Below are 27,269 nucleotides of genomic sequence, written 5' to 3' on the forward strand. Positions count from 1 at the left end.
TTAATTGATTGATTGGCTGATTAACGTGAGAGGAGGAGCAGGCTCCAGTGTAAAATACATGATGTACCATGTAACTGTATACACCAGCTCTGCTCAGGCACCCAGTGGGAGCTATGGGGTTAATGTAAAATCCTTCCGCTACTTCCTTACGCTGTCATGCTGCTGCTTCTCTCTCTTTTGAGAAATGCCTGAATAATTTGATGCGGTTGGAGAAAAACGGCAAGTTATGCGTGCACACTTATGATGTAGAATTGGTTATAACTTTATTTTTCCACCTTGTTTTGTTTCTTGATATTACAACTTGACATTCTGCTGTGGTGGAATGTCTGTGCTGTATGGAGTAAACCCCGTGACTAAGTAAATATATAACTTCTTCAAATACACAGAGCGCTGCTGTTTGAGATAAAATGGGTGAAACAAGACGACGAGCTTTAAAAATAGTTATTCAGATAACTTGCCAACTTCTATGGGTAAGATCTTACAGCACTACGCAAATTCCGATACACCGCTGACCATAATGTGCTTCTGCTTTGTACGTCCTGTAAAACTGTTTAAGCTAACATACGTCAAGGAATGGCATCATTTATACGTATTGTAATATTTGTTTAACTTCAGCCTATTTCATATTTCTATGCACTTTTGATATGTATTGTTCATCTTGCCCACTGAAAAAACTATAATGTATATCATTAAAAGACAGAATGTGCTTCGTATTGTCTAGCCAACACTCTGTCTCGCTTCTATTCATTCTTGCTACATGTTTACAGATTAATTGCCTAGATGCTGTTGACTAACTGAAAAGGTGTGTGTGTGTGTGTGTGTGTGTGTGTGTGTGTGTAATTCCGTGAGAACTAAGGAAGCCTCAGAGCTAGTGGGATTTCATTATTTTACAAGAGCACACACATACATATTTTCAGAAAGATATACATTAAGATTTTTTCTGAATTAGTTCTGCACTGCACCGTCACAAGAATGATTTACTACTGAATGATATGATAAACACTGTCTCCCTCCATCTCTAGGTGGCAGGTCTGGTGGTAGGTCTGAGTGGTATGTACCTGTTGTTGAACTACAGACACAATGGCATCTTCTTCACCCACACATACATCATCCTCCCAGCATGCCTAGCTCTGGCCAGCGCTACTCTCCTATTGGCCAGTGGAGGACTGGGCATCTGGGTGTCCCTCAGAAAGTCAGCCTTGCTGCAGGGTGTGGTGAGTGAGTGTTTGTGTACTTGCGTGTGTCTGAATATAAGAACATGTATGTATTTTTTGCTTTTCATAGCTCATGCTTCCTCTACAGTTTGGGATACAGCTTATATGTTGCCATGGTTTTGGGCATTTCAGTTTGTCTATCTGCTGGTTGTGGTTTTCTGCCTGGAGGCAACTGCTGCTGCTCTGGCCTATGTCAACGCAGGAAAGGTACTTAGATATATATATGGCTTTACAAAACTACCGAAAGAGCACACATCACCGTATTTGACATTCTACACTGAGTGTACAAAACAACAAGGACACCTCTTTCCATGACAGCTTTCACCTGGTCAGTCTATGATCCCTTATATATGTCACTTGTTAAATCCACTTCAATCAGTGTAGATGAAGGGGAGGACACAGGTTGAAGAATGATTTTTAAAGTCTTGAGACCATTGAGACATGTATTGTGTAAGTGTGCCATTCAGAGGATGAATGGGTAAGACAAGATCTAAGTGCCTTTGATACCGGTTTGTGTCAAGAATTGCAACGCTGCTATTTTTTTCACACCAGTTTCCTGTGTGTATCAAGAATGGTCCACCACCCAAAGGACATCCAGCCAACTTGTGGGAATCATTGGAGTCAACATGGGCCAGCATCCCTGTGGAACACTTTCGACACCTTGTAGAGTCCATGCCCCGAGGAATGGAGGCTGTTCTGAGGGAAAAAGTGCGGGGTGCAACTCAAAATTAGGAAGGTGTCCTTAATGTTTTGTACACTCACTGTATGTTATACTTATGATAAATAACATGATGTGACTGACCTGCTTTCAGGTGGACTCAGAGCTGGCTCCCTTCAGCAGTGTTTTTCAAAGATACACAGGAAGATGTCAGGACCCATACTCCGATGCTGTGGACGCCACACAGAAAGAGGTTGTGTGTGTGTGTGCGTGTGTGAGAGAGAGGGGGGGAGGGAATCTGAACTGATCTAATGACTCTGTGATGTGAATGCTCTCCAGTTGCAGTGCTGTGGAATCTATGACTACCGTGACTGGTTGGCCACGCCCTGGTTTAACCACAGTGGGCGGGGCAGTGTACCTCACAGCTGCTGTAATTACACCTACCACACCTGCAACGGTACCCTGGAGCTGCCCGGGCTACTATATCCAAAGGTATATATACACACACACACACACACACACACCCTGGCCCTCTGTGGTGATCCAAAGGTATGTAGATACACATCTGGACAGCATTTAATTCCAGAGAGATGTCACTCCCCTTACCCTGTGTGTGTGTGTGTCCTCTCCCTCAGGGCTGCCAGGTGAAGCTGGAGGAGGCCTTGCTTTTTGTTCTGCATCTCATCATCTGGTCATCTCTGGCAGTGGCGCTAGTGGAGGTGGGAACCACTAGAGGGCACTGTGGGGTATAGTGGAACAACATAAGGGTCACGTAGAAGAACATTTTACAACAGAAAATAAAAATGTGTGTTTCTTATTGGACAAGATCAGGTACAGTAGTGCCATACTAGTCTCTCTCTCTCTCTCTCTCAGACTGTAGGGTTTGTGAGTGTGGCTCAGCTGATGAGGGACCAGCCTCTGTTGGAGTATGGAATACTGGACAGGGAGTATGGAATACTGGACAGGGAGTGGGCCTGAACCAGAGTCTCAGTCCAGAATACTTTCTGCCAATCTACTTTAGATATACTATGTCCTGGACCTTGGTAAAGTTAATGATGCTGTGGACCTTAAAGGCCCAGTTTTTTTTTGTGTTTTTTTTTTCTCCAGTGTTTTATATCATATTTCCACACTGAGGTTGGAAGAATACTATGAAACTGTGAAAATGCTGATAATGCCCTTTTAGTGTAAGCGCTGTTTGAAGACTGCTCTCTAGTGGTTGGTTCTAGTTGTCTGTGTAGCTCCAGGGCCCCTAGGGTACCATTACAGGTAATTGACGTAATCATCCCCGATCTTGTTGGTGAAGCTACTTTAAAAGAGTGATTATCTTGCTTTCACTAAACTAATGTATACACATCTGTGAAGGAAGATGTACTCTAAAAGTGTCCTACACTTCTGCATACACTTCCTTCGTTTCATAAGGGTCAACTGGAATATGTAATGGCCACAATGTTTTTGTTTTTGTTCACTGATGTAGATGCATGCTTGTTAAAGAAACCACTCCATCAAAAACAATTGTCAACATGTCACATGTCCTGCAGATGACATTAATGATTAATTTTTACACTGCCCTGCATGGCTTTTGAGTAATTAACTTGTTGAAACTATGTTGTGTGGCTATTGTTTGATTGTAACTTACCCCTATGTAGCTGGGGTGATTCTGCAATTTAGGGCACTTTGGCCCTGCAAGCTTTCAGAAATGAAAAGTTATTGAAACACCATTTTACCAGTATTATAATTATTTGATTTGTCTAGAAAATATCTGATAATGGCTGCTATTGTCCTATTCAGGAATGTACATATTTTTCTCAGACAGCCATAGACACATTTTATTTCCATCACGTCATTAAACATCCATTTTTGTTAAAAATGAAGTAATTAATTTAACACATTTCTTATACATTTGTGTATTGAGTATTTTAAGAGATTTAAGATTTTCCTAATATGAATAATTCAACACGACGCCTGAATTTATAGACTTGCCTTTGTGACAGCTGAAAAAGATAATAAAAATAAGATATTTCCGCCCAACCTTTTTTTTTTTAGATTATGATCATTTCCGTATATAAAACAAATCAATGTAAGTTATACATAATATACTAATGTACCTAAAAAATATATGGGTGTGGGGGGAATGACAAGGTGTGGTGGACATCTATGTAAAAAAACAAAAAACCCAGATTTTTAAAAACCAATATTTTATTGAAAACATTTTGAATAACAACCATTGTTCAACATTTTATAAGACACCGTAACATTCCAAAAGTAGCCGATGGGCAGAGCTCAAGGAAGTAAGACAGTGGATTTGAGAGATGGGGCCCGGATAGCGAAGGGGTCATCTGCACAGAAGAGCTCAGTGAGCAAAGTGAAACTATAATTTGTGGTATATTTCTAATGGACCTGGCCCGGGTATCCTGGAAGGATATTGACCTCATCCCCGTCAGTAGAGGATGCCTGGTTGCTCTTTAAAAGTGCTTTCCTCACCATCTTAAATAAGCATGCCCCGTTCAAAAAATGTAGAACTAAGAACAGATATAGCCCTTGGTTCACCCCAGACCTGACTGTCCTTGACCAGCACAAAAACATCCTGTGGTGTACAGCATTCGCATCGAAAGCCCCCGAGATATGCAACTTTTCAGGGAAGTCAGGAATCAATATACACAGTCAGTTAGGAAAGCTAACTGCTTTTTCAAACAGAAATGTGTATCCTAATGTGTATCCTGTAGCACTAATTCCAAAAGATTTGGGACGCTGTAAATTCCATAGAGAATAAGAGCATTTCCTCCCAGCTGCCCACTGCAATGAGGCTAGGAAACACTGACACCACCGTTACATCAACGATATCCGATAATTTAAATAAGCATTTCTCTACGACTGTCCATGCTTTCCACCTGGCTACCCCTACCCTGGTCAACAGCTTTGCACACCCTGCAAAAACTTGCCCAAGCCCCCCCCCCCCACACACACTTCTCCATCACCCAAATCCAGACAGCTGACATTCTGAAAGAGCTGCAAAATCTGGATTCCAACAAATCAGCGGGCTAGACAATCTGGACCCTCTTTCTAAAATGATCAGCCGAAATTGTTGCGACACCTATTACTAGCCTGTTCAACCTCTCTTTTGTATCGTCTGAGATCCCCAAAGATTGGAAAGCTGCCACGGTCATCCCCCTCTTCAAAGGGGGAGACACTCTAGACCCAAACTGTTATAGCCCTAAATCCATCCTTGCCTTTCTAAAATCTTTGAAAGCCAAGTTAACAAACAGATTACCGATCATTTCAAATCCCACCGTACCTTCTCCACTATGCAATCTGGATACCCGAGCTGGTCATGGGTGCACCTCAGCCACGCTCAAGGTCCTAAACGATATCATAACCGCCATCGATAAGAGAGTACTGTGCCGCCGTCTTCATTGATCTGGCCAAGGCTTTCAACTGTGTCAATCACTGCATTCTTATCGGCAGACTCAATAGCCTTGGTTTCTCTAATGACTGCCTCACCTGGATCACCAACTACTTCTCAGAGTTCAGTATGTTAAATTTCTTAGTGCCTGTTGTCCGGACCTCTGCCAGTCTCTATGGGGGTGCCACAGGGTTAAATTCTCGGCCAACTATTTTCTTTGTATATATCAATGATGTCGCTCTTGCTGCTGGTGATTCTCTGATCCACCTCTACGCAAACGACACCATTCTGTATACATATGGCCCTTCTTTGGACACTGTGTTAACTAACCTCCAGACGAGCTTCAATGCCATACAACTCTCCTTCCGTGGCCTCCAACTACTTTTAAATGCTAGTAAAACTAAATGCATGCTCTTCAACCGATTGCTGCCCGCCTAGCATCACTACTCTGGATGGTTCTGACTTAGAATATGTGGACAACTACAAATACCTAGGTGTCTGCATAGACTGTAAACTCTCCTTCCAGACTCACATTAAGCATCTCCAATCCAAAATTAAATCTAGAATCGGCTTCCTATTTCACAAAACAAAGCCTCCTTCACTCAAGCTGCCAAACATCCCCTTGTAAAACTGACTATCCTACCGATCCTTGACTTCAGCGATGTCATTTACAAAATAGCCTCCAACACTCTACTCAGCAAATTGGATGTAGTCTATCACAGTGCCATCTGTTTTGTCACCAAAGCCCCATATACTACCCACCGCTGCAACCTGTATGCTCTCGATGGCTGGCCCTCACTACATATTCGTCGCCAAACCCACTGGCTCCAGGTCGTCTACAAGTCTTTGCTAGGTAAAGCCCCGCCTTATCTCAGCTCACTGGTCACCATAGCAGCACCCACTCATAGCACGTTCTCCAGCAGGTATATTTCACTGGTCATCCCCAAAGCCAACTCCTCCTTTGGCTGCCTTTCCTTCCAGTTTTCTGCTGCCAATGACAGAATCAAATTGTAAAAATCACTGAAGCTGGAGACTTATCTCCCTCTCTAACTTTAAGCATCAGCTGTCAGAGCAGCTTACCGATCACTGTACCTGTATACAGCCCATCTGTAAATAGCACATCCAACTTCCTCATCCCCATATTATTATTTTATTTTTTTGCTTTTTGGCACCGTCAACGTCATAATTATTTTGCCTCTATGTCCTATTTATTGCATTACCTCCCTAATTCTTACTACATTTGCATACACTGTACATAGACTTTTATATTGTGTTATTGACTGTACGTTTGTTGATGTGTAACTCTGTTGTTTTTGTCGCACTGCTTTGCTTTATCTTGGCCAGATCGCAGTTGTAAAAGAGAACTTGTTCTCAACTGGCCTACCTGGTTAAATAAAGGTGAAATAAAATAATAAATCCAACACAGGTGTGGAGAGTCACCTACTTGTGAGAATCGCCAAAGTGAATTGCCTGGATTTCACTGGTGTATTTACACAGGTAGTTCTCTGCAAAGACTCAATGAGGTTCTCAATTTTGTTGCAGCTGATCACTTTGTGATACTGTAATTGGTCCACCATGAACTGAGGTTGGCGTGGATTTTGCAGAGGCATGTGTCCCTGTCCTGGACTGTTGGCTTTAGAACTTAAAAAGCACGTATTTTGCAGAATTCCTAGTAGGACATTTGAATCTCTGAATATTCCCTCTTAAACTTCTGATAAAGGATCTGATTTGTGCCATTGAAGAAGCGCCTTTTGCTTTTTATTTTCTTGTTCCTCGTTAGTTTGTCCTTTTCCCCCTGTTGTTGCTCTACACTCTTAAAAGAAAAGGTTCCTGGAGTATCCTTTAGGGCTTCTTCAGATTGAAACTGTGGGGGAACCCCTCCCTATAAGCTCTTTGAATAACCCTTTGAAAGGGTTCATCAAAGAACCCCTCTTAATGGATCCTCTAAGAGCCTTTTGAATAACAGTTTGGGGTTCATTTTTGAACTAACGCCCCTATTATTATTATTAGTAATAATAATACACAACAATAAAACAATATTTTAGTAGTCAGTGTTTATAAAAAAATTATACCACAAATAAAATAAATTATAACCTGTTTGGAAATGATGACAATAAAAATATATTCTCTACACAAACAATATTTACATTACATTTGGAACAACTGTCTGCTGCAGCCATGTGCTTCAGTGTCACAAGTTTCCATGGTAACTAAATTAACATTCTCACCACTACCAAAGGACAGGTATATTTTGTATTAAAAAAAACAATATAAAGGGCACACTCACTAAATATTGATACAGATTTGATTTAATTGACTCTTTCTCTAGTAGATAACATGACGTGTAATTATTAACGTGTTCTCACAGAAAAACATAGTAGAAGTTCAAAAGGACAAAACAGTGAAATTGAGGTATAAAATGCATCTGAAAAGTTGCTAAAATACCTGATAGAGAGGAGTTCAAAATATCTGGGGTGATTGTACTGTGAACTTAACATATATAAAAACACATGTTTAAATAAAATCTCTCAAATTGACCCTGAGGACATAGAAGTGCCCGTAGTTGCCACATATGTAATTGACAAGGGCGGTAACAAATAATCTGCAGAGGTGGGCGTGGATCTGCTTTCGTCAGCGGTCCTCTTGGTTTTGGTGCCTGCAAGAAGGAGCTGTCAGCTAACGTTAGCTAGCTAAAAAAAAACACGGAACGATTGACAGACAAGAACAGCGAAAGCACCAACGACAAAAAGCTGGTAAGTTAGCTATATGGTTGTCGAACTAGCTATGTTGTAGTAATCCAGTTGATTTACCATTTCGCTCTGCTACAACAAAGCCGAATGCCAGCAATGCGGGTTTTGGAGGCCCCACCAGTGCCAAATAGCTAACCACAGAATGATATTTGAGCAAATTTTTGCCAGCTTGGCTAATCTAGCTAGGTGGCTAACTGTAGCTAACAAGGCCCTGAACAAGGTGTCGGACCGGAGTTTTAGGTGGGAGAGAGGGACCGCATTCAACACATGCTCGCGAAAATAAGGGAACGGTGGGCATATGGCTTAGTTAGCTAACGTTTTCCTGCAGCAATGTGTTCGCAAACGTTAATTAGCAGGGCAATGTCCATTTGCTTTGCGTCAAGAAAAGTTGTTTTCTTCCTTTTGCATTTAGTAAACTAGCTAGTTATTAACTAGCCAGCTAGTAAGCAACCAAAGTGTTCACGCCCCCTGGCGTAAAGAGTTGCTAGATATTTATACAACTCGCTAGGTACTAACGTTAGCTAGCTCACACAAACTAGCAACTAACGTTGCGGTAGGAATGTTTTGCTCTCATTTGTCTACCGTAGTGCTCGATGAGGCAACGTTAGCCACAAACAGGCCAAATCTAGTTACAGTAGTTGGCTAATATGTTAGTTCGCCAACGTGCTAGCTAGCTACTGTGTATAGTCTGGTTGCTAATGAAACATGCCACAAATCATACGTCATCAAGATAACAGTCGTAATAGCTCAGTGGTCGTAGGCTAGTTAGCCACTCAGGGACTAACAAAATAATGCTCTGCTCTTCTTCACAGGTGCGTCAGAAGGGGGAGGCCCAATTTACCGTTTCGTTTTTGTTTAGCTCATTATTAATTGTATTTGAAAACAAACCCTACCCCCTCCTCACCCCTATTTTTTTTGATTGTCCCATATACATTATTTGGTTTGTGATCCCTCCTCCAGCTTTGGGAGCAGTGAGGGGTCTTCATGGCTGTTCGAAGAGGCCACATCAGGTACCTAAAAGTGAGTATGACTTTTCCCATTAGGGGAGGATCTAGATCAGTCCTAAAGTAATTATATTGTAACAATCGTAATCTAGCTAGCTAGCTATTTAATCAGATTGCATGAATATGTTGTGTGTTTGCCCATGGTTTTCGAATGTATTGATAAACACTGAGGCTTCAATATCACTCTATATACACTCCTACGCTTATTAACATACTGGTATAAATATTTATTATTGCTCGCAAATAGAGAAAAAGGCATAGAAATTATCCTCATAGTCAGACCCATCAGTATTGGTCATCATGTTTACTAGTGAAATACAGGAGTTTCATTCATCCAAGGGCCTGCTGGATGGCTAACTGTCTTTCCCCACAGAATACACAATCAGATAGCCCCTCTGAATGAATGGAGCTCTGTCAGAACACAGCACTGAGGCCTGGTCAAGGGGATGCAATATTCAGAACAGGGGTAGCAGCTAGCTAACCCTCTTCCCACTGGGCAGGGGTTGTGTTAGAGTTCAATCTGCATTTTCAAAATGCAGACCGTTAAATCTGTTTTAAACCATTCCACCTGAGTTTTTTTTATATTGAAAGTTGTTTTTTGTTGTTGCTTCAGTCGAGTGATTGAGGGTTTTGCTACTATAGTTCTGCTTCACAGAACACACGTTAGTGCAACACATTCAGCAGAAAATAGCTTAATTTTCATCAGATGACAACAGAAGTGCAACACTATTTGGCTAGCAGTCACACGGGTACATTTTCAAACATATGAAAAAGCAAGGTATTTCTTTCAAAAACGTTACATGACCATCGTTTTTCTAATGTTTATCATAGAAAGACTGTAGCCAGGTACATGTCCTAATGTTTTGCCTCAATTAAATTGAGCATTTATCATAGAATAGTTGAATTTTTAACTGGAGAAAATGAGCCTACACCTAGAAAAGTAACGGAGAAAAGTAGCTACACGTGAGTCAGAGTGCTGTCTGCTAATTAAAATGCCTGTCCGTGAATTCGCATCTGAGTGGAGAAGTGCAACTGAAGCACAAAATGAGTCTGATGCCGAGCAGGAATTACAATAAGCATTTTAGGTTTGCTTTTGCAAAACGCAGCAAAATATTTATTGTTTTTTATTTTCTGTGTAAAAAACGCAGAATTCTGGGTAAGCAGGTGTTTGCTCACAAGGCAGGTTCTAACATCCATGATGGCTGATTCTACTAATCAATGCCTCAAAGCAGGGCTTGAGCAAAAGCCTGCACACCCAGTAGCTCTGTGGGAGGAATGGTTGGTTACCCCTGGTTTAGAACTCTGTCAGACCACAACCAGGCTTGGTCAGTGGGATGAAGTGATTCGACCACTGCAGAAATAAGTGAAATGTGGTGGGGCTGACAGGGGGAGTTTCTCCATTCTACACAATAGAATCATCTCAATGTTCTGTGACCTTTGTGGTCTCTGGATCTCAACCTCTTATACCAGAGCAGTGTCGGGGCTGGCTGGGTATAGGCGTGTTTTAAGATCATGCCTGGTCCATGATTATGTAGAGAGTAGCTGAGCGTTGAGTCTGGCTGTGAAAGCACTGCAGGTGATTAACTTGTGGGTAAGAGGAGCTACAGTCACTGCTGCCATCCACCATGGTGCTCCTACATCTGGGGTGTAATTCGGCTCTGTAGATTAGGATACTATGTTTACAATGTTGCATGTAGCATTGTGGGTAAGAGGAGCTACAGTCACTGCTGCCATCCACCATGGTGCTCCTACATCTGGGGTGTAATTCGGCTCTGTAGATTAGGGTACTATGTTTACAATGTTGCATGTAGCATTGTGGGTAAGAGGAGCTACAGTCACTGCTGCCATCCACCATGGTGCTCCTACATCTGGGGTGTAATTCGGCTCTGTAGATTAGGATACTATGTTTACAATGTTGCATGTAGCATTGTGGGTAAGAGGAGCTACAGTCACTGCTGCCATCCACCATGGTGCTCCTACATCTGGGGTGTAATTCGGCTCTGTAGATTAGGATACTATGTTTACAATGTTGCATGTAGCATTGTGGGTAAGAGGAGCTACAGTCACTGCTGCCATCCACCATGGTGCTCCTACATCTGGGGTGTAATTCGGCTCTGTAGATTAGGATACTATGTTTACAATGTTGCATGTAGCATTGTGGGTAAGAGGAGCTACAGTCACTGCTGCCATCCACCATGGTGCTCCTACATCTGGGGTGTAATTCGGCTCTGTAGATTAGGATACTATGTTTACAATGTTGCATGTAGCATTGTGGGTAAGAGGAGCTACAGTCACTGCTGCCATCCACCATGGTGCTCCTACATCTGGGGTGTAATTCGGCTCTGTAGATTAGGATACTATGTTTACAATGTTGCATGTAGCATTGTGGGTAAGAGGAGCTACAGTCACTGCTGCCATCCACCATGGTGCTCCTACATCTGGGGTGTAATTCGGCTCTGTAGATTAGGATACTATGTTTACAATGTTGCATGTAGCATTGTGGGTAAGAGGAGCTACAGTCACTGCTGCCATCCACCATGGTGCTCCTACATCTGGGGTGTAATTCGGCTCTGTAGATTAGGATACTATGTTTACAATGTTGCATGTAGCATTGTGGGTAAGAGGAGCTACAGTCACTGCTGCCATCCACCATGGTGCTCCTACATCTGGGGTGTAATTCGGCTCTGTAGATTAGGATACTATGTTTACAATGTTGCATGTAGCATTGTGGGTAAGAGGAGCTACAGTCACTGCTGCCATCCACCATGGTGCTCCTACATCTGGGGTGTAATTCGGCTCTGTAGATTAGGATACTATGTTTACAATGTTGCATGTAGCATTGTGGGTAAGAGGAGCTACAGTCACTGCTGCCATCCACCATGGTGCTCCTACATCTGGGGTGTAATTCGGCTCTGTAGATTAGGATACTATGTTTACAATGTTGCATGTAGCATTGTGGGTAAGAGGAGCTACAGTCACTGCTGCCATCCACCATGGTGCTCCTACATCTGGGGTGTAATTCGGCTCTGTAGATTAGGATACTATGTTTACAATGTTGCATGTAGCATTGTGGGTAAGAGGAGCTACAGTCACTGCTGCCATCCACCATGGTGCTCCTACATCTGGGGTGTAATTCGGCTCTGTAGATTAGGATACTATGTTTACAATGTTGCATGTAGCATTGTGGGTAAGAGGAGCTACAGTCACTGCTGCCATCCACCATGGTGCTCCTACATCTGGGGTGTAATTCGGCTCTGTAGATTAGGATACTATGTTTACAATGTTGCATGTAGCATTGTGGGTAAGAGGAGCTACAGTCACTGCTGCCATCCACCATGGTGCTCCTACATCTGGGGTGTAATTCGGCTCTGTAGATTAGGATACTATGTTTACAATGTTGCATGTAGCATTGTGGGTAAGAGGAGCTACAGTCACTGCTGCCATCCACCATGGTGCTCCTACATCTGAGGTGTAATTCGGCTCTGTAGATTAGGATACTATGTTTACAATGTTGCATGTAGCATTGTGGGTAAGAGGAGCTACAGTCACTGCTGCCATCCACCATGGTGCTCCTACATCTGGGGTGTAATTCGGCTCTGTAGATTAGGATACTATGTTTACAATGTTGCATGTAGCATTGTGGGTAAGAGGAGCTACAGTCACTGCTGCCATCCACCATGGTGCTCCTACATCTGGGGTGTAATTCGGCTCTGTAGATTAGGATACTATGTTTACAATGTTGCATGTAGCATTGTGGGTAAGAGGAGCTACAGTCACTGCTGCCATCCACCATGGTGCTCCTACATCTGGGGTGTAATTCGGCTCTGTAGATTAGGATACTATGTTTACAATGTTGCATGTAGCATTGTGGGTAAGAGGAGCTACAGTCACTGCTGCCATCCACCATGGTGCTCCTACATCTGGGGTGTAATTCGGCTCTGTAGATTAGGATACTATGTTTACAATGTTGCATGTAGCATTGTGGGTAAGAGGAGCTACAGTCACTGCTGCCATCCACCATGGTGCTCCTACATCTGGGGTGTAATTCGGCTCTGTAGATTAGGATACTATGTTTACAATGTTGCATGTAGCATTGTGGGTAAGAGGAGCTACAGTCACTGCTGCCATCCACCATGGTGCTCCTACATCTGGGGTGTAATTCGGCTCTGTAGATTAGGATACTATGTTTACAATGTTGCATGTAGCATTGTGGGTAAGAGGAGCTACAGTCACTGCTGCCATCCACCATGGTGCTCCTACATCTGGGGTGTAATTCGGCTCTGTAGATTAGGATACTATGTTTACAATGTTGCATGTAGCATTGTGGGTAAGAGGAGCTACAGTCACTGCTGCCATCCACCATGGTGCTCCTACATCTGGGGTGTAATTCGGCTCTGTAGATTAGGATACTATGTTTACAATGTTGCATGTAGCATTGTGGGTAAGAGGAGCTACAGTCACTGCTGCCATCCACCATGGTGCTCCTACATCTGGGGTGTAATTCGGCTCTGTAGATTAGGATACTATGTTTACAATGTTGCATGTAGCATTGTGGGTAAGAGGAGCTACAGTCACTGCTGCCATCCACCATGGTGCTCCTACATCTGGGGTGTAATTCGGCTCTGTAGATTAGGATACTATGTTTACAATGTTGCATGTAGCATTGTGGGTAAGAGGAGCTACAGTCACTGCTGCCATCCACCATGGTGCTCCTACATCTGGGGTGTAATTCGGCTCTGTAGATTAGGATACTATGTTTACAATGTTGCATGTAGCATTGTGGGTAAGAGGAGCTACAGTCACTGCTGCCATCCACCATGGTGCTCCTACATCTGGGGTGTAATTCGGCTCTGTAGATTAGGGTACTATGTTTACAATGTTGCATGTAGCATTGTGGGTAAGAGGAGCTACAGTCACTGCTGCCATCCACCATGGTGCTCCTACATCTGGGGTGTAATTCGGCTCTGTAGATTAGGATACTATGTTTACAATGTTGCATGTAGCATTGTGGGTAAGAGGAGCTACAGTCACTGCTGCCATCCACCATGGTGCTCCTACATCTGGGGTGTAATTCGGCTCTGTAGATTAGGATACTATGTTTACAATGTTGCATGTAGCATTGTGGGTAAGAGGAGCTACAGTCACTGCTGCCATCCACCATGGTGCTCCTACATCTGGGGTGTAATTCGGCTCTGTAGATTAGGATACTATGTTTACAATGTTGCATGTTGCATTGTGGGTAAGAGGAGCTACAGTCACTGCTGCCATCCACCATGGTGCTCCTACATCTGGGGTGTAATTCGGCTCTGTAGATTAGGATACTATGTTTACAATGTTGCATGTAGCATTGTGGGTAAGAGGAGCTACAGTCACTGCTGCCATCCACCATGGTGCTCCTACATCTGGGGTGTAATTCGGCTCTGTAGATTAGGATACTATGTTTACAATGTTGCATGTAGCATTGTGGGTAAGAGGAGCTACAGTCACTGCTGCCATCCACCATGGTGCTCCTACATCTGGGGTGTAATTCGGCTCTGTAGATTAGGATACTATGTTTACAATGTTGCATGTAGCATTGTGGGTAAGAGGAGCTACAGTCACTGCTGCCATCCACCATGGTGCTCCTACATCTGGGGTGTAATTCGGCTCTGTAGATTAGGATACTATGTTTACAATGTTGCATGTAGCATTGTGGGTAAGAGGAGCTACAGTCACTGCTGCCATCCACCATGGTGCTCCTACATCTGGGGTGTAATTCGGCTCTGTAGATTAGGATACTATGTTTACAATGTTGCATGTAGCATTGTGGGTAAGAGGAGCTACAGTCACTGCTGCCATCCACCATGGTGCTCCTACATCTGGGGTGTAATTCGGCTCTGTAGATTAGGATACTATGTTTACAATGTTGCATGTAGCATTGTGGGTAAGAGGAGCTACAGTCACTGCTGCCATCCACCATGGTGCTCCTACATCTGGGGTGTAATTCGGCTCTGTAGATTAGGATACTATGTTTACAATGTTGCATGTAGCATTGTGGGTAAGAGGAGCTACAGTCACTGCTGCCATCCACCATGGTGCTCCTACATCTGGGGTGTAATTCGGCTCTGTAGATTAGGATACTATGTTTACAATGTTGCATGTAGCATTGTGGGTAAGAGGAGCGACAGTCACTGCTGCCATCCACCATGGTGCTCCTACATCTGGGGCGTAATTCGGCTCTGTAGATTAGGATACTATGTTTACAATGTTGCATGTAGCATTGTGGGTAAGAGGAGCTACAGTCACTGCTGCCATCCACCATGGTGCTCCTACATCTGGGGTGTAATTCGGCTCTGTAGATTAGGATACTATGTTTACAATGTTGCATGTAGCATTGTGGGTAAGAGGAGCTACAGTCACTGCTGCCATCCACCATGGTGCTCCTACATCTGGGGTGTAATTCGGCTCTGTAGATTAGGATACTATGTTTACAATGTTGCATGTAGCATTGTGGGTAAGAGGAGCTACAGTCACTGCTGCCATCCACCATGGTGCTCCTACATCTGGGGTGTAATTCGGCTCTGTAGATTAGGATACTATGTTTACAATGTTGCATGTAGCATTGTGGGTAAGAGGAGCTACAGTCACTGCTGCCATCCACCATGGTGCTCCTACATCTGGGGTGTAATTCGGCTCTGTAGATTAGGATACTATGTTTACAATGTTGCATGTAGCATTGTGGGTAAGAGGAGCTACAGTCACTGCTGCCATCCACCATGGTGCTCCTACATCTGGGGTGTAATTCGGCTCTGTAGATTAGGATACTATGTTTACAATGTTGCATGTAGCATTGTGGGTAAGAGGAGCTACAGTCACTGCTGCCATCCACCATGGTGCTCCTACATCTGGGGTGTAATTCGGCTCTGTAGATTAGGATACTATGTTTACAATGTTGCATGTAGCATTGTGGGTAAGAGGAGCTACAGTCACTGCTGCCATCCACCATGGTGCTCCTACATCTGGGGTGTAATTCGGCTCTGTAGATTAGGATACTATGTTTACAATGTTGCATGTAGCATTGTGGGTAAGAGGAGCTACAGTCACTGCTGCCATCCACCATGGTGCTCCTACATCTGGGGTGTAATTCGGCTCTGTAGATTAGGATACTATGTTTACAATGTTGCATGTAGCATTGTGGGTAAGAGGAGCTACAGTCACTGCTGCCATCCACCATGGTGCTCCTACATCTGGGGTGTAATTCGGCTCTGTAGATTAGGATACTATGTTTACAATGTTGCATGTAGCATTGTGGGTAAGAGGAGCTACAGTCACTGCTGCCATCCACCATGGTGCTCCTACATCTGGGGTGTAATTCGGCTCTGTAGATTAGGATACTATGTTTACAATGTTGCATGTAGCATTGTGGGTAAGAGGAGCTACAGTCACTGCTGCCATCCACCATGGTGCTCCTACATCTGGGGTGTAATTCGGCTCTGTAGATTAGGGTACTATGTTTACAATGTTGCATGTAGCATTGTGGGTAAGAGGAGCTACAGTCACTGCTGCCATCCACCATGGTGCTCCTACATCTGGGGTGTAATTCGGCTCTGTAGATTAGGATACTATGTTTACAATGTTGCATGTAGCATTGTGGGTAAGAGGAGCTACAGTCACTGCTGCCATCCACCATGGTGCTCCTACATCTGGGGTGTAATTCGGCTCTGTAGATTAGGATACTATGTTTACAATGTTGCATGTAGCATTGTGGGTAAGAGGAGCTACAGTCACTGCTGCCATCCACCATGGTGCTCCTACATCTGGGGTGTAATTCGGCTCTGTAGATTAGGATACTATGTTTACAATGTTGCATGTAGCATTGTGGGTAAGAGGAGCTACAGTCACTGCTGCCATCCACCATGGTGCTCCTACATCTGGGGTGTAATTCGGCTCTGTAGATTAGGATACTATGTTTACAATGTTGCATGTAGCATTGTGGGTAAGAGGAGCTACAGTCACTGCTGCCATCCACCATGGTGCTCCTACATCTGGGGTGTAATTCGGCTCTGTAGATTAGGATACTATGTTTACAATGTTGCATGTAGCATTGTGGGTAAGAGGAGCTACAGTCACTGCTGCCATCCACAATGGTGCTCCTACATCTGGGGTGTAATTCGGCTCTGTAGATTAGGATACTATGTTTACAATGTTGCATGTAGCATTGTGGGTAAGAGGAGCTACAGTCACTGCTGCCATCCACCATGGTGCTCCTACATCTGGGGTGTAATTCGGCTCTGTAGATTAGGATACTATGTTTACAATGTTGCATGTAGCATTGTGGGTAAGAGGAGCTACAGTCACTGCTGCCATCCACCATGGTGCTCCTACATCTGGGGTGTAATTCTGCTCTGTAGATTAGGATACTATGTTTACAATGTTGCATGTAGCATTGTGGGTAAGAGGAGCTACAGTCACTGCTGCCATCCACCATGGTGCTCCTACATCTGGGGTGTAATTCGGCTCTGTAGATTAGGATACTATGTTTACAATGTTGCATGTAGCATTGTGGGTAAGAGGAGCTACAGTCACTGCTGCCATCCACCATGGTGCTCCTACATCTGGGGTGTAATTCGGCTCTGTAGATTAGGATACTATGTTTACAATGTTGCATGTAGCATTGTGGGTAAGAGGAGCTACAGTCACTGCTGCCATCCACCATGGTGCTCCTACATCTGGGGTGTAATTCGGCTCTGTAGATTAGGATACTATGTTTACAATGTTGCATGTAGCATTGTGGGTAAGAGGAGCTACAGTCACTGCTGCCATCCACCATGGTGCTCCTACATCTGGGGTGTAATTCGGCTCTGTAGATTAGGATACTATGTTTACAATGTTGCATGTAGCATTGTGGGTAAGAGGAGCTACAGTCACTGCTGCCATCCACCATGGTGCTCCTACATCTGGGGTGTAATTCGGCTCTGTAGATTAGGATACTATGTTTACAATGTTGCATGTAGCATTGTGGGTAAGAGGAGCTACAGTCACTGCTGCCATCCACCATGGTGCTCCTACATCTGGGGCGTAATTCGGCTCTGTAGATTAGGATACTATGTTTACAATGTTGCATGTAGCATTGTGGGTAAGAGGAGCTACAGTCACTGCTGCCATCCACCATGGTGCTCCTACATCTGGGGTGTAATTCGGCTCTGTAGATTAGGGTACTATGTTTACAATGTTGCATGTAGCATTGTGGGTAAGAGGAGCTACAGTCACTGCTGCCATCCACCATGGTGCTCCTACATCTGGGGTGTAATTCGGCTCTGTAGATTAGGATACTATGTTTACAATGTTGCATGTAGCATTGTGGGTAAGAGGAGCTACAGTCACTGCTGCCATCCACCATGGTGCTCCTACATCTGGGGTGTAATTCGGCTCTGTAGATTAGGATACTATGTTTACAATGTTGCATGTAGCATTGTGGGTAAGAGGAGCTACAGTCACTGCTGCCATCCACCATGGTGCTCCTACATCTGGGGTGTAATTCGGCTCTGTAGATTAGGATACTATGTTTACAATGTTGCATGTAGCATTGTGGGTAAGAGGAGCTACAGTCACTGCTGCCATCCACCATGGTGCTCCTACATCTGGGGTGTAATTCGGCTCTGTAGATTAGGATACTATGTTTACAATGTTGCATGTAGCATTGTGGGTAAGAGGAGCTACAGTCACTGCTGCCATCCACCATGGTGCTCCTACATCTGGGGTGTAATTCGGCTCTGTAGATTAGGATACTATGTTTACAATGTTGCATGTAGCATTGTGGGTAAGAGGAGCTACAGTCACTGCTGCCATCCACCATGGTGCTCCTACATCTGGGGTGTAATTCGGCTCTGTAGATTAGGATACTATGTTTACAATGTTGCATGTAGCATTGTGGGTAAGAGGAGCTACAGTCACTGCTGCCATCCACCATGGTGCTCCTACATCTGGGGTGTAATTCGGCTCTGTAGATTAGGATACTATGTTTACAATGTTGCATGTAGCATTGTGGGTAAGAGGAGCTACAGTCACTGCTGCCATCCACCATGGTGCTCCTACATCTGGGGTGTAATTCGGCTCTGTAGATTAGGATACTATGTTTACAATGTTGCATGTAGCATTGTGGGTAAGAGGAGCTACAGTCACTGCTGCCATCCACCATGGTGCTCCTACATCTGGGGTGTAATTCGGCTCTGTAGATTAGGATACTATGTTTACAATGTTGCATGTAGCATTGTGGGTAAGAGGAGCTACAGTCACTGCTGCCATCCACCATGGTGCTCCTACATCTGGGGTGTAATTCGGCTCTGTAGATTAGGATACTATGTTTACAATGTTGCATGTAGCATTGTGGGTAAGAGGAGCTACAGTCACTGCTGCCATCCACCATGGTGCTCCTACATCTGGGGTGTAATTCGGCTCTGTAGATTAGGATACTATGTTTACAATGTTGCATGTAGCATTGTGGGTAAGAGGAGCTACAGTCACTGCTGCCATCCACCATGGTGCTCCTACATCTGGGGTGTAATTCGGCTCTGTAGATTAGGATACTATGTTTACAATGTTGCATGTAGCATTGTGGGTAAGAGGAGCTACAGTCACTGCTGCCATCCACCATGGTGCTCCTACATCTGGGGTGTAATTCGGCTCTGTAGATTAGGATACTATGTTTACAATGTTGCATGTAGCATTGTGGGTAAGAGGAGCTACAGTCACTGCTGCCATCCACCATGGTGCTCCTACATCTGGGGTGTAATTCGGCTCTGTAGATTAGGATACTATGTTTACAATGTTGCATGTAGCATTGTGGGTAAGAGGAGCTACAGTCACTGCTGCCATCCACCATGGTGCTCCTACATCTGGGGTGTAATTCGGCTCTGTAGATTAGGATACTATGTTTACAATGTTGCATGTAGCATTGTGGGTAAGAGGAGCTACAGTCACTGCTGCCATCCACCATGGTGCTCCTACATCTGGGGTGTAATTCGGCTCTGTAGATTAGGATACTATGTTTACAATGTTGCATGTAGCATTGTGGGTAAGAGGAGCTACAGTCACTGCTGCCATCCACCATGGTGCTCCTACATCTGGGGCGTAATTCAGCTCTGTAGATTAGGATACTATGTTTACAATGTTGCATGTAGCATTGTGGGTAAGAGGAGCTACAGTCACTGCTGCCATCCACCATGGTGCTCCTACATCTGGGGTGTAATTCGGCTCTGTAGATTAGATACTATGTTTACAATGTTGCATGTAGCATTGTAAAAATGTTTTGTTTTCCTTTTCTGATTTAAAATCTGCATCCCGTTGACGTTTCAGCCATGCTGGTTTACTTCCAAATGCCTGTTTCTCTTCCTTAACTGTTCCCTCGCTCTCCCCTCCCTCCCCAGGAGGTGTATGACATGTCCAACGGCTACGAGGATCACATGGGAGGAGGAGATGAGGTGACGGATGCCAAGACCAACCTGATAGTCAACTACCTTCCCCAGAGCATGAGCCAGGACGAGCTACGCAGCCTCTTCAGCAGCATTGGCGAGGTGGAGTCCGCCAAGCTCATACGGGACAAAGTGGCAGGTACGGAACACCTTGTCCCACAATGCACTACAGGTGTGTGACCTCTGACCTTGGAGTAGAATGGATGGAGTTAGTCTGCTGCGTGTAGGGCTCACATTTACAGGGGTGTGTTCGGTGAACATTTTGCTATGTTGCGTCCTACTGAACACGACTCAGGGGTACCTTTTAACAAACCGTGGGGACCCCCCATAATTGTTGATATATTACAAAGGGCACCTCCATAACATGTTTGTTCAAGCCAACCAGTCAGTGTGTACAGTAACTGGTATACTGCCCTGTCTGCCTCTTGTAGGTGTATGAGAACTGCTGATGAGACAGACATCTTTGGCATGCTCACTAGTAACTTTGTGGTGAGATGTTTGTAGTATCTATGCAAACAGCTTTATGTCATATGTTCTGTTTAGGACTATGTCTCGCTGCAATTTGAACATTTGTCCTCCTAAACTTGATATGAGGTATTCCACATAGTTGTTTTGTATAAGGCTGTTGGTGTAGATATTTACCCATGCTCTCGATCTGTCCGTGATGGGCTCGGCTTTCCTTATTCCAGGAAAACAGCCCAGTTTTGTTGAAGCCTATTTCTTTGTTACTTGTTTTACGACTATAAACCATCAAGATAAAGAAAGTTGCACACTCCATGTGTAATCTCCCAGCAATTTAATGGGTATTTATTTACCAACGTTTAGGCATCACTGTGCCTTCTTCAGGGCGCTGGAAACGTTGGTAAATACCCATTAAATGGCTGGGAGATTACACATGGAGTGTGCTACTCTCTTTATTTTTGATTTATTTGCCGTTAGCACCTCCACACACTTATTCTGGGTGTGCGTCAGCTCATGTTTTTTATCTACTTGTTTTACGACTAGCATGCATTGTGTAGATTTGTTTGGTTTAATCATTTATTTGACCAGTGTGCCGATTTATTTGAAACTATACAACGTTTTTTTATTTTATTTTATTGTTTTCCTTTTTTTTTTCTCTAGGCCACAGTTTAGGGTACGGATTTGTTAACTATCTTACCCCTAGCGATGCAGAAAGAGCTATCAATACTCTGAATGGACTAAGGCTACAGTCTAAAACTATCAAGGTAACGTGCAATAAGGTGTTCCTACAGTACTGTGTCAACCCAACCATGTCATGTCATTTAAACTAGCCCTTCTCTACTGAGGCTGACTGTCAAATCCACCCCTAGACGCTTCCTCATAGGCCCTCCTATGGATCTGAAAGGATTGTGTGGGTGTTAGCAATATGGTGTTATGTTAGCCTTTCTTTGCCCTTTGCTGATACCATCCCATTTAGTTTCAGATGGGCATGTAGTGCCAGTGGTTTAGGGTTGGATTTGGGAATCGGCGTTAGTGTGGGTCTATATTAGACAGGACTACGTCTGATAGGTCACTGGCCCAGCTTCTGACGGATGGAGTAGAGAAGTGCAACCGTATTTTCATCCTTATTGAGGACTAAACTTGATTTTAATTTCTTTATTCGGCACCACTACTTCAGGTTGAATTTTACACGTTAATTTATAATTTAAGTTTGGAACTTTTTATTTGGTTTTGTACAAGAGAGAAAAAATTACTCCTGAGAATGTTTTTCCCAATGTTGATTTTGTTACTATAATTGTTGTCTACGTAATTTTGAACACTTGGAAAGTCCTACTTCGATATTTCCCACCACAGCTTACTACGGGAATAGTTTTTCTATGTAAAAACCACACTTTCACTATTTAATTTTCAAGTTTTGGAGACATTACTCATTCTAAAAGTAAACTCACGTTTTTGTAAATTCAAAACACAGGGCAATTACAAAACATGAATTCACCAGGATTGCATAAAGATATACAAACATAATAAAAACAACCTTCCAACATCCACTTTTTAAGTAATTTCTGACTAGATGTAATTTGGGGTTGTGTGTAATCCTCAGTAGTACACACTGATATTGTCAGTGGTGTTTAATGTGCTCTGTGCTGCCCTCTGGTGTTAGGTTTCATATGCGCGGCCGAGCTCTGACACCATTAAAGACGCCAACCTGTACATCAGTGGCCTGCCCAAGACCATGACTCAGAAAGACGTGGAGGACATGTTCGCTCGCTACGGACGCATCATCAACTCCCGTGTGCTGGTCGACCAGGCCTCGGGTAGGACCACACACACACTCTAGAACCAGGCCCCGCTGTGTTCCCTGTCTCTCAGCTGAACCTGTTAATTTCTTTTCCCAGGCCTGTCTCGGGGGGTGGCGTTCATCCGGTTTGACAAGCGAGCGGAGGCCGAGGACGCCATCAAAGACCTTAACGGACAGAAACCCCCCGGATCTGCCGAGCCAATCACAGTGAAGTTTGCTGCCAGTCCCAACCAGGCCAAGAACACTCAGCTCATATCGCAGCTCTACCACAACCAGGGACGCCGCTTTGGAGGGCCAGTTCACCACCAGGCTCAGAGATTCAGGTAACACACACACACTGGAAGTGTTGTCCCCTCTCAGGTTCTCTAAAATGAGTGTGGAGCACATCAGTGACGAGAGACAGAGTGGTAACCCTAGCCCCCTCTGTCCTCCCCCAGGTTTTCTCCGATGTCTGTGGACCATATGAGCGGTATGTCTGGGGTGAGTGTGCCGGGGAACGCCACCGCTGGCTGGTGCATCTTCATCTACAACCTGGGCCAGGACGCCGACGAGGGCATCCTGTGGCAGATGTTCGGGCCCTTCGGCGCCGTCACCAACGTCAAGGTCATCCGCGACTTCAACACCAACAAGTGCAAAGGCTTCGGCTTTGTTACCATGACGAACTACGAGGAGGCCGCCATGGCGATCGGCAGCCTCAATGGTTACCGCCTCGGGGACAAGATCCTACAGGTGTCGTTCAAGACCAGCAAAGGCCACAAGTAGAGAGAAATAGTGGGGGGGGGGGGGGGGGGGATAGAGGGAGGAGAGAAACCTCACGCCAGGCTTCTAATATGGAGGGTAAATTGCCACAGTTTGACAAAACAAACGTGTTTTTAGCGTTCTCACTAAGCCCATTCTCACTTTGCATCTTTGTACTAGTCTAACAGAGTCTAGGCTGAGTGTGATACTTCTCGTTTTTTTTTTTTACTCATGATTTGGGATGTTCCAAATGCAGTTATCAATGTCCATCCTGATATGGTGACCAATTTCACAATTCAAGACTAGATTGTTTTTCCTGTGAGACTAAACTAGTGTCACTATGTGCCATATGAATGGTAGGACCACGGTAGGGACTTGGAGAAGGATGTGCTACAGTCATGCGTCTAGTCCCCCACTGTAGGAGGAAGCATGCTGTCTTAGACGCTGTTTCCAGTGTAGAAATAGATGCCTTAAGTTACCACCCGCACACCCTTTCAAGGCATCCACTGCCTCCAGCCATTCTAAAAGAAAAGCCCTTTTTAAATCCTTATTGTATAATGTCAGCCGTTTTGATGTAAACCATGCATTGGTCTTCTCTCACCTTGCAGAATCAGTTTTATACACAGCAAGTTAGGTACTGAATGGTACCATTACATAGCAGCGCGTGTGTCCCGTTTTTGGGGGGTCTTTTAACAGTTGAATCTCTGAGAGGCCATGTAAAAAGGTCTGGAGATTTTAAAGTAGGAAAGTGTTTAAGAAGGACCAAAGAAATGGGAGGATATGCTCTAACTGCCCCAGGGCCCGTATTCACATGCTGATCTAGGATCAGTTTGGCCTTGTCGATCCTAGATCAGCATTCAGTCCTCTGAGAAGCTTTTGTGAATAGGGAAAGATGCTTACTGTTATGACTCATTTCCCCTCACCAGTAATAGTTTGGGCATCTGAACAACCGGTACGAAGGCTGAATCTAACACAGTGAAGCAACACTGCTCTCTCTCTCATCTAGTTTTCTGTTTTTGTAAAAAAAAAAAAAACTTGATGTTTTTCTTGAATTTTCTTTGAGAGACTAACTTTTCTTTTTTCGTCGAAGCGTAGATTACTGATCGGAGAGTTGGAAGAGTTTTTATCTAAGTTTTTATGCTCATCTCGAGCTAAAGAAGAATTTATGGCCTTTGTGATTTTATTTTTGTTGGTATAGATTTGTTTTGATTGTTTTACTTTGCATATGCAATCATTAAATTTTTAGTTAGATTTGACTCAACATTTTGGTTGTGTTTCTTCAGATTTGGTTTGGGATTTTTTGTTATGGTTTTCTGTTTAGATTGTAGAGCTACAGACACCAGACTGCTAATATGATGATACTACAGTATGACACTACTCACCGCACTCCCATTGAGATATTACAGGACGTTTGAATGGTCAACATAAGGTTTAGCTAGACTCCAAGATGGTCTGAAGGCCAAGAGGATGCAGTCTCCAGTATAAAACACCTCAGACGTTGGCCTTATTTTCATTCAAACTTATGTGTGACACATGAGGCAGAGGGCTTTCAGGGTTTCAAAGATGGGAGTCCTTCTTCATGTTAATAGGATCTAGGAGTTCCTGATCAAATCAAAGTTTTTGTCACTTGCGCCAAATACAACAGTGAAATACTTACAGGCTCTAACCAATGGTACGGGGGGGAAAGGCGCGTGTGTAGGTAAGTGATGAAACCCATAAGGAGTCTTCTAATACAGGTACTGCAGGAGGCAGTTTGTCACTTATGGACCTTCTTTGATCTGCCTTGCAGCCAACAAACACAGTCACCCTGAGAAACTGTGCCTCTTTTTTTTAATATAAATGTGCAATAACCTAAAAGAGGGTAAAAAAACAGCTAAACCCAGGCATTTTTAAGTGATGTTTTTAGACTTAAAATAAGAGGACTTTGTAATCGGGAAGAAGACTGCCGGTTGGTTTGACATCAAGCGAATATTCCTACATCTGTTTTTAACATATCTTGGTTGTGCACTTTTCATCACCAAGGGCTTTCCTATGTAGGTTTGAGAATGTAGTCTGTTGGAGAGAAAATAACTGACTACAGCAGCACCACAACACAGGATCAGACAACTGGCTTTAGTTAGTTTCCTGCTGCAGCAGATCTAGGATCAGTTTACCCTTACAGTCCTAACCTTCACCATAATGGGTGACAGTTGTTTTAGAAAAGTAGGGCCTTGTCTCCTGGACTTTCAATAGAGATTCTCCATTGAGCGTGATTTTATGTCCACGAGTAGGCTTCATCTGGGTTCTGGGAACAGCCTAGAAACCAGACTGAAACGGTACTAGAGAGAGTGGTTATTCTGAACCGGAAACGTTACCAGAGAGTGGTTATTCTGAACCGGAAACGTTACCAGAGAGAGTGGTTATTCTGAACCGGAAACGGCACTGGAGGGGGGGTGGTTATTCTGAACTGGAAACGTTAATAGAGAGAGTGGTTATTCTGAACCGGAAACGGCACTGGAGGGGGGGTGGTTATTCTGAACTGGAAACGTTAATAGAGAGAGTGGTTATTCTGAACTGGAAACGTTAATAGAGAGAGTGGTTATTCTGAACCGGAAACGGCACTGGAGGGGGAGTGGTTCACTTGCTTGACTTTTTGTTCTCATCCTTTTAATATTATTTTTCTATTGAGTTCTACTAATCAGCTCTTGCTTCTCAGAGTGCTACTATGTTGAAATGCTAGTGAGGTTACAGGAATAACTGGATTATGATTAACCTCTGTTTTTAGCCTTCATTTAGGTGGGAGAGATGGAAGAACGTGGCAACAACAGAGGCACAAAGATGTCATTTATTTGACTTATGTAGTTTTACATGTTTGTAAATTCTTTGTTGTTGGGAGTTTTTTTCCTTTTGACTTTTTTAATGGATTCATTTTGATTTCCTGTTTGGTTTTGAAGGAAGGCCTGTTCAGAACCTGTCTAACACACAATTACTTTGAATAAAATATCTGTAAGCTTTATAAGGCTCAGCAGGATCATCCTTTTGGCTTATTGTGTGTACTGTGAGGAAGGGGTGGGGGAAAATGTTATGCTCAAATCATTACACTTCAAATTGGATTAGAAAATAACTGTACAAGTATCTTGCATGTACACAAGTTTCATTTCTATAAAAAAAAACATTTTGAGGAGTTTCAAGATCCTAGGTGTTGAAAGATGTACATCACAGTGAAATCTACTGTAAATCTACCAATAAGACATTGAAATATCAGTTATCTGTTCTGTATTTGTTATAGTTCAGTTGACAAGAGGTAGCGATGAGGGGTTTTACCCATAGTCACTGACTGTATGTTTAAACTCATTTTCAGTATAAAGTCCTGTCAATTTCAGCACTTTCATGGTTGCAACATTCTCAGCAACGGTGGCTGGTTATTGAGAACATTTTAAGGCAACTCCAAAACCTGACTGCAAAATAAAAAAAAATGTGCAAGTGCAACATTTAAGTTTAAACCATATAAAACAACTATTACTAAATAAAGAATATTCACACACAGTTGTGTTAAACTACCGTTATATATCTCTAGAACCCTCAAACTCAACTCTGGATCTCGAAGTTAGTTGCACTGCATTTTCTTCGTTGTTCCCCTCTAATCAGGGACTGATTTAGACCTGGGACACCAGGTGGGTGTAATTAATTAGCAGGTAGAACAGACCAGCTGGCTCTGGACCTCATATGGTAAGAGTTGAATACTCCTGTCCTAAAACATTGTATCTTCATGCAAGTATCTATAGCCATTCTGATACCAACAAGGTTTCAAAAAAC

At 43.6% G+C, this 27,269-nt stretch overlaps 2 protein-coding genes across 9 annotated transcripts; both read left to right on the forward strand.

Moving 5' to 3' along the window:
* Positions 1-142: 142 nt before the first annotated feature.
* On the forward strand, positions 143-3,900 carry LOC139373102 (tetraspanin 37). 3 transcript variants are annotated; one of them, XM_071113205.1, is made up of 8 exons: positions 143-219; positions 387-470; positions 1,023-1,214; positions 1,347-1,421; positions 2,027-2,125; positions 2,212-2,364; positions 2,508-2,591; positions 2,746-3,900. In XM_071113205.1, exons 2-8 carry the CDS (start codon positions 408-410, stop codon positions 2,848-2,850), a joined length of 771 nt encoding a protein of 256 aa, XP_070969306.1. In that variant the 5' UTR covers positions 143-219; positions 387-407; the 3' UTR covers positions 2,851-3,900. The 3 variants fall into 3 exon arrangements, with proteins under 3 accessions (XP_070969306.1, XP_070969305.1, XP_070969304.1); XM_071113204.1 differs by having other exon boundaries at positions 1,023-1,421; positions 2,746-3,739; XM_071113203.1 differs by lacking the exon at positions 143-219 and having other exon boundaries at positions 263-470; positions 1,023-1,421; positions 2,746-3,739.
* Positions 3,901-7,880: 3,980 nt separating this feature from the next.
* LOC139373103 (ELAV like RNA binding protein 1a) lies at positions 7,881-26,484 on the forward strand. Of its 6 annotated transcripts, none has more exons than XM_071113210.1 (7): positions 7,881-8,025; positions 8,983-9,042; positions 20,432-20,615; positions 21,599-21,702; positions 22,599-22,752; positions 22,834-23,059; positions 23,174-26,484. In XM_071113210.1, the coding sequence occupies exons 2-7, from the start codon at positions 9,007-9,009 to the stop codon at positions 23,496-23,498; spliced, it is 1,029 nt and encodes a 342-aa protein (XP_070969311.1). In that variant the 5' UTR covers positions 7,881-8,025; positions 8,983-9,006; the 3' UTR covers positions 23,499-26,484. The 6 variants fall into 6 exon arrangements, with proteins under 6 accessions (XP_070969311.1, XP_070969312.1, XP_070969310.1 ...); XM_071113211.1 differs by having other exon boundaries at positions 7,903-8,025; positions 8,835-9,042; XM_071113209.1 differs by having other exon boundaries at positions 7,915-8,025; positions 20,432-20,648.
* The last annotated feature ends 785 nt before the right edge of the window (positions 26,485-27,269 follow it).

The sequence above is a fragment of the Oncorhynchus clarkii genome, chromosome 18, assembly GCF_045791955.1.
Source record: "Oncorhynchus clarkii lewisi isolate Uvic-CL-2024 chromosome 18, UVic_Ocla_1.0, whole genome shotgun sequence".
NCBI classification, from domain to species: Eukaryota; Metazoa; Chordata; class Actinopteri; order Salmoniformes; family Salmonidae; genus Oncorhynchus; species Oncorhynchus clarkii.

What these genes read in the sequence shown, in the direction of transcription:
- LOC139373102 (XM_071113204.1), top strand. Translation starts at nt 408, where the DNA reads ATGGGTGAAACAAGACGACGAGCTTTAAAAATAGTTATTCAGATAACT. An exon ending in TAACTTGCCAACTTCTATGG is followed by an intron (nt 471 to 1,022) that starts GTAAGATCTTAC and finishes CTCCATCTCTAG; the next exon opens with GTGGCAGGTCTGGTGGTAGG. An exon ending in TGGACGCCACACAGAAAGAG is followed by an intron (nt 2,126 to 2,211) that starts GTTGTGTGTGTG and finishes AATGCTCTCCAG; the next exon opens with TTGCAGTGCTGTGGAATCTA.
- LOC139373103 (XM_071113209.1), top strand. Translation starts at nt 9,007, where the DNA reads ATGGCTGTTCGAAGAGGCCACATCAGGTACCTAAAA. An exon ending in TGTCCCACAATGCACTACAG is followed by an intron (nt 20,649 to 21,598) that starts GTGTGTGACCTC and finishes TTTTTTCTCTAG; the next exon opens with GCCACAGTTTAGGGTACGGA. An exon ending in TACAGTCTAAAACTATCAAG is followed by an intron (nt 21,703 to 22,598) that starts GTAACGTGCAAT and finishes CTCTGGTGTTAG; the next exon opens with GTTTCATATGCGCGGCCGAG.